Raw genomic sequence first — 17347 nt, forward strand, 5'->3', positions numbered from 1 at the left:
GAGTGGATATTCAGTCAAGTTATTCAAAGAGTTTCAACACAAAGTCCCGATAAAGGATCAAGAACAGTGAACATGAAAACATCACACACGTTAACTTGCTTATTTCTAACAAAATGGTGCCATCCTGCTCCTAAAACACTTGATTATTTAGCAATATTGTAACTAATTTCAGCACTGCTAAGTTTTTATTTTATTTTTTTTTTGGAAAAGCTAAAAGGAAATTATATTAAAGCTAATATGGCACCAAGGGAGCCTACATTATTAGTTCAATAGTCCAAGATGGACTAACACAACTCCTGATACAAAAGTACCTGAAGCCAATACAACAAACGGAGCTAGACTTTGCTAAAGATTCTAAAAACATACAACCGGAATGATACCAAAATCGAAACAAAAACGCAAGGATCCAGCAATTACAGAGGAAAAGAGCCAAAAATCACTGAAAAAACCTGCGTTATTTACGACTGACTCAGATAAATCTAACAGCTGCTGAAGATCACTCAATCTTGCCGCCTAAACCCTTCTGTTTCTTGCCTTCACCATCTCAATCTCATCAAATAAGTGCGTGCCAGAAAGTGCACAAACTCTGTCTAACTTATCCTTCAACCTAGCATTTTCAATTTGAAGACGGTGTTGCTCTAGTGAAATCTCACTAATAATAGTTGGATTGTCACAATTTGAACATGTAGGATTCCTATTGCATCCATCATAAAGATATTATATAATCTAAGCTTAGGAGTCTAGTAAAAGTGTACAACCAGAAAGATCAAACCATGTAAAAATGACATCAACTTTCATTTGTGTTATATTTTTAATGGTAGAAGAATCTCACTACAACTTCTGCAATTTGACACTCGTTATACGAATCTCCGACAATCTCTCTTTAACTCAAAAGGCATGCTTCATTTTCCATGATCCTTGCCAAAAATATCTGAAACATATTAAAAAAAAAAAACTGTTTGAATCTGAAAAAATAGTAGGATGAAATTAAGAGTAAAGGTCACAATGGTCTAAAGTTTAGAAAAATTGTGAAGAAAGATAAGCTATTATTTGGAAAATAAGGATCCAGTCCTTGCCTTGGTGATAAACCATTTCATTCCCAAAAGAAAACAAATAACAACTCCGAACATAAACATGTCAACTGTTAGGGGCACCAATATTAACAATACCTCTAAAGCTAAATTTTACTTCCAAAAGGGCTATTTGATGAAAGCAAAATGCATCAGAGATTGCATATAATATATAAAGCATAACGCATGCAAAATAATGTGGGAACAACTAGAAATATAGCAAAGCCATGCACAAACCCAATAGTTCCTCTAGTCATAGCAGAAGCATTAAAAAGTAAGAAGATAAACCGCAACTAAATATAAAGAAGGTATTGTTGGAGAAGAAAGGGGAAAAGAGAAGAAAAGAACAGAAACCCTTAAATCAAACTGACCGAAAAACTCCACTGGTGTTTTCCCGTCTCTTGTTCCTTTGTCAGATTGTACTCTTTTCTAGCGTCCTCTTGCTCTTGTCGACTCTCTTTTTTCGCGTCCTTCGTCAAATGAGTTTTCCGTCTTCAACAAAGAAAACAATGCAATTGAATTAGATAACAACAAACAATTTTTTAAAAAAAGGCATGCTAGTAACCAATAAAAAATAACTCAGTCTATATAGACTAAACTAATAAAATAATCGAGATTTCAACACTGAATGGATGGCTGGGTAAGATGAATAAAAACAATATAGATAAGCATGTGATTTATACTTGAAGAAGGACAAATATGAGAGGTGGATAATTTAAAACAGAATAGGGTGTTGAACTTGGATAGATCATTTAAAAATTTATCAATCTTTGTATGCAGGATATGGGTTGGGTTTATGGCAAAAACAAATAATCAAATTTATTGAAATATTCATGAATCAAAAAAAGAGCAACATCAAACCTGGTGGTGATGCTAATGTTGATGAGAATTCATAGCAGCATTTTATCAAACACATCGTGTGCACCCTACGAATTCACCAAAATCATAACAAAACGACCATAAATTCAAAAACAGATTTCAATCAAACAAAAATAGATTTGAAACAAAACATGAGCAAGGAAACTGCAATAACTTAATTATCAATTTACCTTCTCATCGATGAGCACCATCTCAAGAGAATTTGTCTGATCAGGATTCAAAAAGGTTGAACCTCCCAAATTCTTACAATGTGTAGCTTAATCCTCCACGCATCTTTCCCAGGAACGATCTCAGACAAACAATCAAAGGACTTTTTCATTCTCACTTCAAGATACTATTGTGAAGATATTGAAGTACATTGAAGTAGCCAAGCACCTATTTATAGCAATTTCAACCAGAGAAAAACAATGGCAATTCGGATAAAGACAGAGCTGCTGACACAAAGGCAACTTATTCAACGTTTCCTGACAGCATTGGCACAAAATCTACCAAATTTCAAACTTCTCTGACTACAAAATCAAGATTGGGCCGCATTTCATTTTTCAATGGAGATTTTGGGCAAAATTCAAACTACCTCGATACCTTGTGGCAGTGCCCACAGAATTTGATCAAAAACAAACAAAATCTAACACATTAACAACTAAAAATATACCAGAAAATTAGAGAAAAAACGCCATGCACCAGAATCCGAGCCGCCCAGTGGAATTTCAATCAAATGCTTTGTAAGAAGTATAGATACATAAAAGAATAGAAAGCAAATTTAGAACCACTGATGCTAAATTTCATTCACACTAAAAAGCTTCATTATAAATTAAACACCTCAAAACAAAATTGGGATATTCTGTTAGTATCCGTATCGATGCCCCATGAGAAACTTGCAGCTACCTATATAAACTAAGATCCTCCAAGGTTGTTCAGTGGTTGTTTTGACCAGTAAAAATCAAGGAAGCTTATTAAAAAAAAATGTGACTCAAATTCTAAGGCTACTTGTCTAAGGGTTATCTTTATCTATCATCCTGGTTTTTGCAATTCTCTCTGGTCCACCGATGATTGTCCAGAATCAGCACAAGGCAACCCAAATCTATGAGATAGTTCATTCATCATTATGTTTACAGCTTCAATTCCTTCGCGCCGATTGTTTGACACTTTGAAATTGTGAACAATATTTTTCAAGTCCACAAGATTGCTTCCGGGTATTATGCCTAACTTTCTTTCCTTCATCAGTTTTTGCACTCCTGAAACATTCTCCCATTGAGCAGCCACTGCATAAATGATAAGCAGAAACTGGTAACAGGCTAGGTTCTTAGGATCCATGTCAACAAGAAGTTTGGCAATCTGTTCCCCTAAGTACACATCTCTCTTGAAACGACACAAACCGAGCAAACTTGCCCATAACAATGACTCCTGTGAGATATACCCATCAAATTTTGTCATGTTCTTCAGGCATTCTTCTGCCTCGTCAATAAGCCCCACATTTGCAAGAAGATTTGCCATGCACCAAAAATGAGCGAAATTCGGCTTCAGCCCAAACACATCAATCATTTGCTTAAAGTAAGACCTGCCTTGACTCAACAGTTCCGCCCGAGCACACGCACAAAGAATGCCAATGAATGTTATTTCATCAGGGAGTAACCTCACCAAACCCCTATCTGCACTTGGACTTTCATCAACCTCAACTTCACCTTTCACACTCTCCATCCCAACCATTAAATCAAACAAGCTCAGTCCATCCTCAGGATTCCCATGGATGCAATGCCCCAAAATCATTGCATTCCACGAAACCAAATTCCTACTACTCATCCTCTCAAAAACTTTACTAGCCGCCTCAACTCTCCCGCATTTACAATACATATCTATCAAAGCAGTGTCAAGAATCAAACTTGACCTCGTAAACAACCTAATCATACTCCCATGAACCGATTTTCCTTCTTTAAGTCTACCCGACCGTCCACAAGCCGTAACCACACAAACCATAGTCCTATCATTCCCTCTAATTCTCAGGCGACCCATTTCTCTAAACAACTTCAACGCATAACCAGGATTCCTACCCTTCAAAAACCCACTAATCAAACAATTCCAATTAACCAAATTCTTTTCAGGCATTACATCAAACAGCCTGTGTGCAGCACTCAAGTCACCAACTTTAACATACCCATCAATCATTGAGTTCCACGAAACCAAATCCCGACTCACCATTCCATCAAACATCACCCTAGCAACCTCCACATCCCCGCAAGAACCATACATATGAACCAACGAATTCTCCACCGGCAAAACAAAATCAACCCCATTTTTCACAGCTTGCCCATGACACATTCTACCTTTATCAACGCAACCCAGTTTAGAACAAGCACTAATAAGCGAAACAAATGTATAACTATTCGCAAAGAAGCCAATCTTCAAAGAGGTAAAGTAAAAAACAATAGCTTTATGAGGAACATAGGTATTAGAATAAGAGTTTATAAGAGTGTTAACACAGAAAGTATCTAAAGGGTTATTGAAATGGTGAAAAATAAGAAAAGTGAAATCAACTGTGCAGAGATTAGAAGCGCGGCTTAAAAGGGTGCGTGATAAAAAGGGGTTGCGGTAAAAGCTAGAAGTGATGAGAAGGGCTTGAATTTGAAGAAGGTGGTGAGTGGTTTGGCAATGAGAAGGTTGAAGTAGTGATTGAAAATGAAGATGAGTTAGGAATGAAAGTGTTGTTTTTTTGTCTTGTGAAGGTGAAGATGAAGAGGAAGAAGTGATGGGGCGTGAGAAGAAGGGGTTACGGAAGGGGAAAAAGTGGCGAGAGTAGATTCTGGCCATTCATTTGGATGTTGAGCTTTACTGGGTTTTGAGATTGAAAGGTGGTGAATCGCCATGGATGAACATGCTCGTGCTCGGATTCATGATGCACACCGCACCCGTTACGGTGAGTTCTTTCAAAACCAAATTTAGCTTGTTTTTAACTGTTTTGTTTTGGGGGGTTTAATTTAATTACGCTAGGAGGGAGCACAATCCACTTAAAAAACAATACTAGGTTTAAGACACAACCTTCGCTGTCAACAACAACAACGTTCTAAAAAAACAAAATGATAGAAAACAAGTAATATTGATAATAAAACAATATAAACATTTGTTTCTTTATTTTAAAAAACAAGAAAAAAAATAGAAAAATTACATATCTTGGGCATATCGATTTCCACCGCGGTATTCATCGAGTATCTTTAATGTATCTAAAACATATCAGACACTTTTTTTTTTTAGTAAAGCTTAAATGTCGGATACTCTCTCTGTACGTATTGTGCAAACGTATTGATGCATGATACGTATCAAATACCAGTGCATCATCTATTTTGATTTTTTAAATATTTGGGTTCAAAAGCTTAATTCATTTGTCCCAAAAGGATTCCTAGGGAGATTTTTGTGGAAAACTTGCATATATTCCATCAATCTATAATATACTCCGAGTAATGTGAGCACACATGGACTCTATGTGGTAAAAATAGCGGATAATTTATACGTTAGTTGATAGCTTAAATAGATAGCTAACCATTTATGAGTGATAGATGATAAATTAATAAAAGTGTTGGGTAAAATTAGAGTTAACTGACTGATAAATGTAAAATGACATAAAAAGGTATTTTTAATTTATAATAAAATTTATATCAATTAATATTTAACATATTTGAAATTCAGTAATTTAAATTTATTAATTTAATATATCTTTTATAAATTATTATTATTAAATTAATTTGTATTCACTAAAATTTTATTTTAAATTTATATAATCCCCATATCTATACTTTAGAAAATAGGTTCAACGTTATATTCCATAACAATCGTAAAAAAATCCGTAACAAATGACATAAGTTATAAGCTCGTATTGAAAAGACTGCTACTAAACGAGATTTTTTTTGTCAAACGAGCTCATAAACTATCCGTTATAAGATAAATTACTTTTTTATGATGTGCCACATAAAATTTTCCCATAACAATAGGAGACCCCCTTTAAAGAAGTCAAATTACGTTTTTTTTTTCTTTCATTTTTTCGATTACAAATGTTTTTTTAAATTATTTATTATTCTACTAAAATTTGTTAACTTTTACAAATAGTGAAATTAAATTTTCTTCTATTATAAAATATCCAAATTATGAGTAGCTTAATCAATTTATAAGATTTATCCTACTTCTGTGTGTGAGTTTATTCTGTATAACCATCCACCATAAACTACCAGTATATCTTCCTTGGTCCTTGACAAAAAATGAGTAGCAATGGACCAATACAATCATGCAATCTCCCTAGTTTTACAAACAAAAAACTAACCCATCATTCCCTGCTTCTACATCTCTCCCACACACAACCAAAACCAATTGTTTAAAATTTAAAGACACCCAACATAGGAAAACAATTCACAACCAAATACTTCTAATAGACACACACACACACACAACCTTACTCCAGAGTCAAACCAAAGGAACTATTAGAAAAATTATCTGATTTTGAAGATCTCAAATAGAACAAATAAGAGCATATTCCAAATCAATTGCCACACTTTTTCATCATGGATCCCATGAACTAAGGACCAGAACTGAAAATATAGATGGATGGACAGAGTCATCATAACACCAAACCAGTTCAAAACTCTACCAGATTCTACAAGATAAAAAAACGAGAATTATAACTGACATATTGTAAGCATCACTGATCATCTATTGAAAATTTTGACAGGACTCTACAACCAAAGCTTAAACAAGCTGAAGCTGCACAACTTAGCCTCTCTTGTTTAAGTTTCACAGCAAACAAACAGGAAAAGTATTTTCAGAAAAACGTCAAAATGAGATTGATCCAGCGAGTAGAAAGATGGCTCAAATTAACTTGTTCTATTACTTGTAAAGATATCATAAATAACTACGGCAATGCATTACATTACAACAGTAGAATATCTGCTCAGGTTAATCCAGAGAACCCGGACTCTACCCAAATCCTACTCAAATGGATGATAATTGATGCCCCTATTTGTTCTAAGTTCTAACATACATCAGCAGTTTTTACTTTTTCATTTTTCATAACTCCCACTTGATAGGACTAAACTGAATAGTTTCAAACCATAAAACTAAAGATGGGTTTAGGACAATGAGAAATTATAACCCGAGTTATTTATTTACTTGGTCGCGATATTACCAATGTTGTCACTTGTTAGAGGCATTTTGATTTACCACTTGGTAAAGGGTTCAATATCAAGCCAAAAGAAAAGAAAAGAAGAAAAAAAACTCAATCGTTAAAAAGTTTTAATCTAACCAAAGCAAATGATGCTCCTCAAATAGATCGTTCACAGTATTTCACCCTTAGGGATTCAAAAACACTTTCCAACTAGCGTTAAAGACTAAAAGAATCTAGGCAGATGGGATAAATGAAGAAGAGCACAAGTACGAGATTAGGAAACATAATAAAAAAGACAACAAGATAACATACCAGTCTTATAAAACCTAATGGTTAAAAACATCTAGTTTAAAGTTCACAAAAAAGACATCTTGTATTTTTCCAAAAAACCATAATTGTGATTTAGCATGACCGTGCCAGTTGTATGTAAACAACTTCTTAGCAGCTGTGTTCTTCACAAAAAGCTTCACCACATGAGTAGGACGGTACTAGTCAAGTCATCATTCAAGATCTTCATTTTCTTCACGCAATTTAAACTTTGCACACCTATACAAAACAATATCAATATTACATGACAAAGCCTATGTACCGTGGCTCAAAATAAATTAAGCAGGAGGTCTGAATACCGATCAAAGCAAAAACTTACATATTCTTCTTAAGAGGCATGCTCTTCACCGAATTCTGCACCATCAGTTGTCAAGTCACAAACAATCACTTGAACCAAGGAAAACACTTCACTTTCTTCCCCCAATTTAAAATTTGCACACCTATATAAATCACAACAGTATTAAGGAACAATGGTTAAGTAATATTAGCTAAAACTGCAATTTTTTTGGGAATTAAATAGTCTCGAGAAAATATTTACTGCTTAGCAACTAAAGAAGATCCAAAAGCTGACATTACAGAAACTATCCATTTTATCCTCCTCCGTCAACACAAAAGGTATAAAGGAAATTTATACGATGAAATTAGTGATGAAAGATTGTGTCCACCTGAGTTTTTCGTTTTAACCGTGAGAGCCAATATATAATTAAAGGTGGTAGATGACAAAGCAACTAAAATTATATCAAATATAAAGAACACCATAAATAGGATTAGTTGGGTAGCTCAACTGGTTAGAGCTAAGGGTTGAAGAGTTGGAAGTACCGGCTCAAACCAGAGCGAATGAGAAAAATTAATCTAACAACTAATTACTAAAAATTGTCATTTCAAAATAAATAAAATAATTATGATTGATCAAACATCACAACCTTAGGTGATGAGATCTATAAGTAACAACAAGCCTTCCTGCCTCCAAATAGAATGGCAAAAAAGGAAGTTAAAATAGGTAACATAGGAAACTCATACATGTCCTTTGAATACTTGCCTTATGATTAAAATTAATTATGATTTTTACGGGAGCATCAAATTCAATTACCTAATGAAAATCAAATATTAGAAGCTACATCCTTACCTTGAGTGGATATTCAACACCTCAACATTGTCTCCTTTTATGGCATCCTTCAATGAGATGAGACTCGGAATATATCGAATTATTTCAACTAATTTTGATTGAGCCCAATGAATTCGGAAAACTTTGAATCCATGTTTCTCAGGTTCATAGTAGATTAAACAATTGCACGAATCATAAAACAATATGCAAGCACTCTCGTCAAATTGTTTCACAGGCCAACAAAAACCACTGCACAGATATGCAGGTATGCCCAAAGGACTGGCTGAAGTATCAATGCTGTAAACCTTGGTCCATGATTCTCCAAGACCATACTTCTTCATAACCCAAGTTGTAACATCAAAGAAAGAGGACGAGTCACAAATGTAAAGAAATCCCCTTAATTCTCCCATGTTGATCCTCATGTTTGCAAATTTGTCTATGATTCTATCATTCCGAAAAACTTGTGGAGGAGAAGGGAAAGATTGGAACCTCTCATTTTCCAAATTGAAACACAATATTGACATTTGCAGAAAATCAAATCTGATCCAATGAAGTGCGCCATTCACACAAGTCGGATAATAAAGATTCCAAATAGACATATGAGGATCCACTTCAACATTTTTCCATGATGGTGTTCCAAGCGTGTGTATCTCAATAATCGTACGCCCAAACACCCAGTCATTGGCACCTCTAACACGTCTCGTCGACATTTTTATCACCTTATAATTATTAGTTTTAGGTTGATAACCAAAACCAACATGTTGTTGGATTAGTGCCCGTTTTGTGTGTAACCCGACAAGATTCTTAGTAGCTTCAGGAAGTCTTATGAATTCCCCAGTGACTGGGTTGCAAACCACTAAAGGGTTTTTGTTAGATGGGTCAAATAAACAAAGCAAACCATTGCAAGAATTCACAACTTTAAATTTGGTATGGTCTATGTTAGAAACAATAAGATTCTGCCTGCCCCTATTATTGTTCTTGTCGTTTTTTGCCAAATCTAATTTTGCATCTCTTTTCTCCATCAACAGTTTCGCATCCTTAAGCGGAAGCTTGAATATCGGCTCCAGCTTTACATGATTGTTGCTAGCAAGTTCAAAATTCTTAAGCTCGCACTCGAGAAGGTACAACATTCTTGCCTCCGGTCTATAGTCATCCGTCCGAATCATGAGACTAATTGGTGCTCGCTCAAATTGCAATTTAGTAAAATGTGGCTCTGATATCATTGTTTTCCAAATCTTGCACACACATTAACAAATGAGAAGATATTTAATGGGGAGCTGAAGCAAAATGTGGGCAGTGAGGTGAGATGGAAGATCATCAAAGTAAGGGCAAAGTTCATGACTTTCTGCCTCATCAACTTTCCTTTTTGCTTTATTGCACCTTTGGCTAGTCCTTGCAGGGGAAACTGAACCCTTTTTTCTTTTCATGGCAACACTGAATTGCAAAAGGGAAAGGAAACAAAATAAGCAAATTAAACCCTAAAGAAAATCATATTTGATAGATATCATAGAGGCACAAAGAGAAACTAAGGGTCTATTTGGTAAGACATAAATTTGAGCTTATGGCCTATAGCTTATAAGCTCATATGATTAAAAAAAACATATTTGGTAACTGACATTTTTACACGAGTTTATAGCAGCTTTTGATAAGCTAATTCAAGTAGCTTATAGCTAATCAATCTTATATTGAAAAATAGATATTAATTAAGAGCGTGTTTTTTTATGTCATTTTGTATTTTGAAGTTACTTCAACAGCCTATTTTAACAAACATTATAAGTTCAAGCTTAGCTTGTAAGCCATCTATTATAAGTTTATCTGTTGTAAACTAGCTTATCAGTTATCTGTTGTTTTTTTTTTTACCAAACAGAGCCTAAGAAGCAAGAAGGAAAAAAGTTTAAAATGTGATGGTATGAATTTTATATTAAAAACTAGTACAATCTTAGCTTAGAGTGTGATTAGCTAATAAGATAAATGGGTTACGAAAAAACATTACAATATAGAAATGTTGATTATTCATAAACAATGAACAGTGAAGAAAGTACCTTGGAGAAGTTCCGTACTGTCTGTAATAGCTTCTCAGCGAAGGCGGAGAGCGATGTTAGGTAGAAAGCAATTGAAAGGGAGGGGAAATATAGAAATACACAACCATTCATATATATTTCACTTAAATGTAATTTTTCTTTAGGATAATAATATTGTAAGTTTTTTTTTTTTGTCAAGGTATTGTAAGTTTTTTAATAACACGCTTTTTATCGACAAAAGACTATTTTGATATTTTAAACAACTTGCTTGTGAGATAAAAAGTTATGATTTTGTCTTGTCCTTTGCCTCCAAAGTTGTGATGTGGTTTAGTGAAGGACAAATATTTCAGTTTTTGTTATATCCCTTGTCTTCAATTTGTCATGTCCATAAACAGTTTTACAAATCAAACAATGTACAACCAAAATTGTCATGTCATGTCCTTTATTTTTTTAAGAGATCAAACACACCTTAGATTTTTTTTACCAATCTTTAAGTTTTTTCCGTTACAAGTTAGTCATTTAAGTCGTAGAATATTTACAATGTCACCTATTTTTCAGTCAACTTCATTAAAAAGTGTACATGGACGATTTAAGATTGAGGTGGTAGGTTAAAAAGTGCTCAAAAAATTAAACGTGATTACTTGCGCACATTTTCTTCTTGTTTTTTATTTTAAGCATAATTTTATGGATAAATATTTCATTAACAATATTAATAATCAACTAATTGATGTTTTGAGAGCGGTGAATCTGGACATACCAACTTAACATTAAACGTTCACGTAAACACTTTTTAACTTAGTTTGACGAAAATAGGATAATGATGCAGATATTTTATGATTAAATAACCAATTTGTAACAAAAAACCATAAAAGACTGCCTTGCTATAATCATCTAACTTAAATGACGCATATGATATCTAGTCTGATATTTAATTCATTATCAACTCAATATCTTCCACTTTTTATTTATTGTAATAGCGATTAAACCAATATGTAATAAGTGTACTTTGGTAAAAATAATCTTTCTTTTTAAGAGGTTTTTTCTTTCATATATGACTAAATACATTTTGGGATCCTTTAAGTTTAACATTTGTATCGGATTTGTCCTTTTAATTCTTTTAGTTTAAATTTATCCAAGCGAACAAGCTAATCCTTTAATTTATTTGTTTTTAACAAATTGAACACTTTTTCCATCAAACTTTGTTTAAAAAAATGCCTACATTAATATTTAACGTTGATGTGAAAGGTGTAAAAAGATGTTTATGACTTCTATATGATTAGTTATATACATTTTCTTAATTTGAAACTAAGTGCAAACTTTTATCAACATAAGATCAATTTGAAACCAAAAAACTAAAAAGATGAATTCAGTATAAATATTAAACAACTCTATGATGTATTTGGACTTCATCTTACATTTTTATTAATTTGCCTAAAATTGTCAAATGAGTATTGCACATCTATCTATGTATATAACTTTTGTCTCAACTTATACATACGACAAAAAGCCATGTTGTAGTTTAATAAAGGACAAGAATTTAGGATTTTGTTTTGTCATTTGTCTTCGAATTTATCCCGTCTTTGAGAGAATTAATAATTAAACATAATACAACAGAAGTTATCACGTTCCTTATTTTTACAAATCAAACACTACCTACCCAATTTGTTTAATTAAATAAATAGTGGAGCGGGTGTAAGTAGGATGATGAGGGGTGTAAGTAGCCGTTTTCAATAGAAATGGATGATAGATCTTGAATGAATAAGCAGAAGAAGTGAAAATCGAAGAGAAATCTGAAAGTTGGAAATGGTTAGAGTAAGCAAAGAGTTAATGCAAAAAGCAGCGACACTAGTCTCCGATTTCCTCGTTTGCCCTCTTTCCAAACAACCCCTCAGGTATTCTTTTCAATTTAGGTAGGTAGGTAGCTGCAAAATACAAACCCTAATCATTAATCATCTTTTGTTTTACATTACATTACAGGTATTGCGAGCAATCAAATTCCCTAATCAGTGATGCTATTGCCGTTTCATTTCCCGTTAGTTCTCAATTGCCCTCTTTCTTCTTCTTCTTTACTTTCTAGCTTCGTACATATCAAATTGCTGCAATTCTTAGTTAAAGACCTCAGGGGTGGATGGTTTACTACAATTTATGTCATTAGTCTCTAAACTACTACTATCAACTTAGTGTTAAACTTGATTAACTTATTAAATTTTGAGGAATCGTTTTGATATATTGCTAGTGTAGGAGAATAGATTGATACAACAACTCTACAATTTCTCTACATTGGTTCGGTTCGTCTCCCTCTCATCTTTTGTTTCCTCCATGACCATGACTCCATCAGATCGTTTTGTGGAATTTATGAGATAAACTTAAACAACCCGTGTACTGTTTTGATAGGTTCCTCCAAACACTTATACAAGTACTTTTGTCAAAAAAATTAGTTTAGATAAACTCTCTTCTAAACATATACTCGGGCACTACGGCGTAATTGATAATTATAGGTAAACAAATTGTGCATGTAGTATTAGTGTTGACTTATATAACATGTGTTTTCATTTTACCTGCTAGATAAAGAATGGGATACCATGCTTGGTTCCAAGAGACGGGAAGATACTTGACGAAGAAGGTGCATCGAAACCAGATAATGGTACCAATTTATAAGAGAATCTAGGAAGAAGTTCCTAAGATGATGAACTTTGATAGATAATTCAAAGTTTATACGTTATACATTTTTAATATTTGGTGGTGATACATATTACATATTACTTCTATATTGTCATAAAAAACATAATACTTTTATAGAAGGTAAGATTCTTTGCATACCAGGGATTTGGTATGTAATATCAATAGCTCTGCAAATCAAACTTTGTTACTGCTGAGAATCAAGCTAAAGGTGATACATTGTGATTTCTGAGGCATGAATGATGTCAAATTGTATCTTTGACATCTAATGAACTTGATCCTCTCCCACAGTGCAGCAGTGCATCATTTCTTTTAAAACTAAGGCAGCATACAACCACATGCTGTAACACTTTTTTTACATGAATATTTTTTGCTACACCGTGGAAGAGGATTCGGGTTCTTATTTAACCGAGATAATACATGTCATGGTATAATAAAGAAAAGAAAAATGATAGATGATTAATGCATACAAGGTAGCTTTCTTTGCACTTGAAGTTGAAAGCAATGGTCTGCCTCAGTGAGGTCTGGTGGCTTGACTTGTCTTTTCCTGCTTACCTTACCTTTCTATTTGTTTTCTGTTTTTTCTTTATAACATCAAATTCCATCATATTTTTAAGATTTTCCAATTTGAGCTAGTTTTATTATAAAGCCTCAGATAAACTATTTATTCTAACGTTTCCGCAATTTCTGAAAGTTTTACTTGGTATTGAGGTTGAATGATTTTTAAGTTGCTATGCATTTACAAACCACAAAGGCAAGATCTCTGTTTTGTCCAAGCTGGTAATTAAAGCGTGCATAATTGTGACATATTTCTTGTTTGTATGGCAAAAGAAAACATTATGTAAAGTAATTTGACCAATAATCTGATATTGACAACTTGACTCGTTACTTAACATCTTCATTCCCTTTTTACGTTTTACTCAAACGACCTACCAAATTACTTAGTTTGAAATCAGCTTAAGTGTGCTAGAGGAAAATTATTCACATATTTCACATGTCTTTAGATTCACATGGTTGTCAATTGAAATCTATCTACAAATTTATTTTGCGTGTAGTGTACTATTTAAATTCATTATACCATGATCTTATGATGCTCTGCACATTTCCAGAGCAATCAAGTTTTCTGTTGAATCACGAATTGGCATATATCACCTTTGCCTTGTTGCGTAAAAATGGAGCAGCTGTAGCACCAACTTTTAAAGAATTTTAATTTTTTATTTGGTCTTCATTCTTTAAATACAAATAAAATATCTGTATCTGTATCTGTATACTATAAAGATGAGATTGAGAGCATTGTCCATACTGCAAATTATAAAGAAATTTTGTCTGCATGATAAAAAATATATCATTTATTTCATTTCTTAAAGATAAAAACTTAAGAGTTTAATGGATGCACTGCCAGTATAAAATATTTTTACATTAGCATCTAATCAGAGATTCTCACGTGTCCATGTTACACTATTAATTTCTAACCATTCTTTCAAGAGTGGGGTGATATGTCAAAACAATGGATTTTGATTCGATGTCGGTGTTAAACAGTTTTGTCCTGGCAAACTAAATTCCTATAGATCCAAAGCTTAAAGCCTTTAAGAAAGTCAGTCATTGTCAAATAAAGAGTTTGCTTGTGATTTACCCAACGATTCAAATCACAATTACGTTGAAACAATGTTTAAGGCATCATAGTAGAATAGAATCCAACACATTTGCATTCAGTTTTGTATCTTCTTTGCAAATAGTCATTAACTAAGACTTAACTCATGAACAAATTTGATAAAAGAAGTTATTCTTGTACATCTTCAGATATTAATCCTATATGTTTTTTTCAAACAAGTGGGCTAGAGATTAAATCTCCAACTACATAGTTCAAATACCAAAACATATATCATTTATGTTACGTTGATAATTGAAAATTTGAATGAGTGTCCCATATGTATCAACATATTTTTATGTCTCGTATGAAGATGACAAGATAATGACAAGAATATATTAACATAATTAGGAAAGTAAAAAAGAAAAAAAGATGAAAAATATTAAAAAGTATAATCTAGCACGAGTACATACTATAGACAAGTTAGGCATCCAGTAGTTTATATATATAGGTCAAGAGTAACACTCTTGTGTTGGTGTAACAACATCATGTTTGGACCCTAGAAACTGTCGCAGAAACCTTACATCTAACCACCCTTTCAAACCAAGCTATATGATTAAACACTACCTATAATTGTGACAATGAGACCCATTAGTTAACACTCAATTTCTTAATAAGGATCTAATAGAGATGCTTACCCTTCAAAAATTAAGATGACACTCCAAGGCTTTGTATCACTTATCTTCAATTTAATTGGCCTGGCAGAGACCCAAACAAACAATGATGCAATTTTACCTTACATTGTTGCCACCTCAATTGTCCCAAAGAAGACCAATCAACAATCATCAGAATCTTCAACAACAAATGATGTTGGTTTGTGTTGTGTATGCTTGTCAATGTTAAACAACAAAGATGAAATTCGTGTGCTTCCTTGTTCACACGAATTTCACAAGGTTTGTGTAGATAGTTGGCTAAAGGGTCATCATAAAACATGTCCATTGTGCCGTTTTTCAATGGGAGTTGAAGAAAAGTCTCATCATCGTGCTGAAATGTTCAGTGAAGAGATGCTAATATGGTTTTCTTCTTTTCATATAGCTGGTATGTAAATGTAATGATCTAAGATTCACCAGTGAATTTTTCATCTTTTACTACAAGCAGAGACTTTGTGTTTCTTTTGTAATTTTGTTGCTGCAAGGCATGTGAATAATGATGATGATTCTAAGCAAGAAGTGCTAATGTCAATGTGTATATCCTCTTTATGGTGAACACAAGGCTTTGCATATTCTATTTGTATGATCTTAAGTATCATATTATTAAAAAAACTTCTTCTTTTAAAGAAATTTTAAATAGAACTCTTCATTTTTATACCAAAAACTCTCAATTTTCTGTTTCAAAATGTTGTTTTTGAAATGCGAATTTTTTTTTAATTCCATAAATTAATTTATGAATAAACAAACAAATGTTCTTGACATCAGTTTTTGGAAAGTTAAGAAAAAACAGGACCAAATATGATGTGATGAAAAAACAGGACCAAATACGATGTGATAATTGATGTGATAATGATTAAAAAAATTTCCATTGCCGGGAATAAACAAACAAATGTTCTTGACATCAGTTTTTGGAAAGTTAAGAAAAAACAGGACCAAATATGATGTGATGAAAAAACAGGACCAAATACGATGTGATAATTGATGTAATAATGATTAAAAAAATTTCCATTGCCGGGAATCGAACCCGGGTCTCCTGGGTGAAAGCCAGATATCCTAACCGCTGGACGACAATGGAATTCTGTTAAGTATTGCCAGTTTTACAAACTAATAATTGATGTCTATTTTGCCATTCAAGGAAATGAACATACAACCGTTTAAAGATGGGTTCTCATTGAACAAAGACAACGAGGGATTTGCAAAGTATAAGGAGGAAATAGAGGAAAATATAGAGAGGAAAAACTTCTAAAAATATTTAGTGAATGAAATTGAGCTTGTAAACACTACAAACACGATGGTGAGACATGTATATTTGTCAGATGGCTATATTAATTTTTTTTTTGAAAGAAGATGGCTATACTCCCTCCGTTCCTTTTTAATTGTCTTTTTAGAAAATTAACATCAAAATAGCGATGTGTATTTTTGCACATTCTTTCTATTGTACCCTTGTTTAATCCACCAATAAGTTCCTATTTTTTTGCATTATCTTTTTCACCAACAAATTCATATTTTTTTGTGCTCTCACTCTCTCATAGCAAACAATTGTCAATTTTCTTCCTTTTGAACATTCATGGAGTCTTTTATTTCTCTTCTCTCAAATTTGTTCTTTTACTTTGCACTTGAAATTGTTAACAATTGTTACTAATCTTATTTATAGAATTTTAACTCTTCTTGAAACCATTGTTCTTTTACTTTGCACTTGAAATTGTTAACAATTGTTACTAATCTTATTTATAGAATTTTAACTCTTCTTGAAACCATTGTTTGTAACAAAATTTTGTTTAAATTTGAAGATAACAAGAAACAAACTTTATTTGAAGAAAAACAA

The 17347-nt window shown here is 33.0% G+C and overlaps 4 protein-coding genes and 1 non-coding gene across 5 annotated transcripts; 2 read left to right on the forward strand and 3 right to left on the reverse strand.

Moving 5' to 3' along the window:
• Window positions 1–2708: 2708 nt before the first annotated feature.
• On the reverse strand, window positions 2709–4862 carry LOC146920189 (Pentatricopeptide repeat (PPR) superfamily protein). Its single transcript, XM_085713617.1, has one exon. It carries the CDS (start codon window positions 4752–4754, stop codon window positions 2961–2963), a length of 1794 nt encoding a protein of 597 aa, XP_085569743.1. The 5' UTR covers window positions 4755–4862; the 3' UTR covers window positions 2709–2960.
• A 2446-nt stretch (window positions 4863–7308) lies between these two features.
• On the reverse strand, window positions 7309–9958 carry LOC146920190 (F-box protein At5g10340-like). The gene is made up of 3 exons (XM_085713618.1): window positions 8546–9958; window positions 7739–7859; window positions 7309–7638 (listed from the first exon to the last, which is right to left on the reverse strand). The coding sequence occupies exons 1-2, from the start codon at window positions 9745–9747 to the stop codon at window positions 7748–7750; spliced, it is 1314 nt and encodes a 437-aa protein (XP_085569744.1). The 5' UTR covers window positions 9748–9958; the 3' UTR covers window positions 7309–7638; window positions 7739–7747.
• A 2206-nt stretch (window positions 9959–12164) lies between these two features.
• On the forward strand, window positions 12165–13424 carry LOC146920191 (Trm112p-like protein). Its single transcript, XM_085713620.1, has 3 exons — window positions 12165–12437; window positions 12523–12577; window positions 13111–13424. Exons 1-3 carry the CDS (start codon window positions 12349–12351, stop codon window positions 13201–13203), a joined length of 237 nt encoding a protein of 78 aa, XP_085569746.1. The 5' UTR covers window positions 12165–12348; the 3' UTR covers window positions 13204–13424.
• A 1984-nt stretch (window positions 13425–15408) lies between these two features.
• LOC146920192 (uncharacterized) lies at window positions 15409–16054 on the forward strand. The gene has a single exon (XM_085713619.1). The coding sequence runs from the start codon at window positions 15526–15528 to the stop codon at window positions 15916–15918; it is 393 nt and encodes a 130-aa protein (XP_085569745.1). The 5' UTR covers window positions 15409–15525; the 3' UTR covers window positions 15919–16054.
• A 471-nt stretch (window positions 16055–16525) lies between these two features.
• On the reverse strand, window positions 16526–16597 carry TRNAE-UUC (transfer RNA glutamic acid (anticodon UUC)). The gene has a single exon. It is a non-coding gene; the product is annotated as a tRNA-Glu (tRNA).
• Between the last annotated feature and the right edge of the window lie 750 nt (window positions 16598–17347).

This window comes from Medicago sativa, chromosome 5 (assembly GCF_051527215.1).
Source record: "Medicago sativa cultivar Bolivia chromosome 5, Bolivia_mono, whole genome shotgun sequence".
Lineage (NCBI taxonomy): Eukaryota > Viridiplantae > Streptophyta > Magnoliopsida > Fabales > Fabaceae > Medicago > Medicago sativa.

What these genes read in the sequence shown, in the direction of transcription:
- LOC146920192 (XM_085713619.1), top strand. Translation starts at nt 15,526, where the DNA reads ATGACACTCCAAGGCTTTGTATCACTTATCTTCAATTTAATTGGCCTG.
- LOC146920191 (XM_085713620.1), top strand. Translation starts at nt 12,349, where the DNA reads ATGGTTAGAGTAAGCAAAGAGTTAATGCAAAAAGCAGCGACACTAGTC. An exon ending in CTTTCCAAACAACCCCTCAG is followed by an intron (nt 12,438 to 12,522) that starts GTATTCTTTTCA and finishes ATTACATTACAG; the next exon opens with GTATTGCGAGCAATCAAATT. An exon ending in CTATTGCCGTTTCATTTCCC is followed by an intron (nt 12,578 to 13,110) that starts GTTAGTTCTCAA and finishes TTTACCTGCTAG; the next exon opens with ATAAAGAATGGGATACCATG.
- LOC146920189 (XM_085713617.1), bottom strand. Translation starts at nt 4,754, where the DNA reads ATGGCCAGAATCTACTCTCGCCACTTTTTCCCCTTCCGTAACCCCTTC.
- LOC146920190 (XM_085713618.1), bottom strand. Translation starts at nt 9,747, where the DNA reads ATGATATCAGAGCCACATTTTACTAAATTGCAATTTGAGCGAGCACCA. An exon ending in GTGTTGAATATCCACTCAAG is followed by an intron (nt 7,860 to 8,545) that starts GTAAGGATGTAG and finishes TGATTTATATAG; the next exon opens with GTGTGCAAATTTTAAATTGG.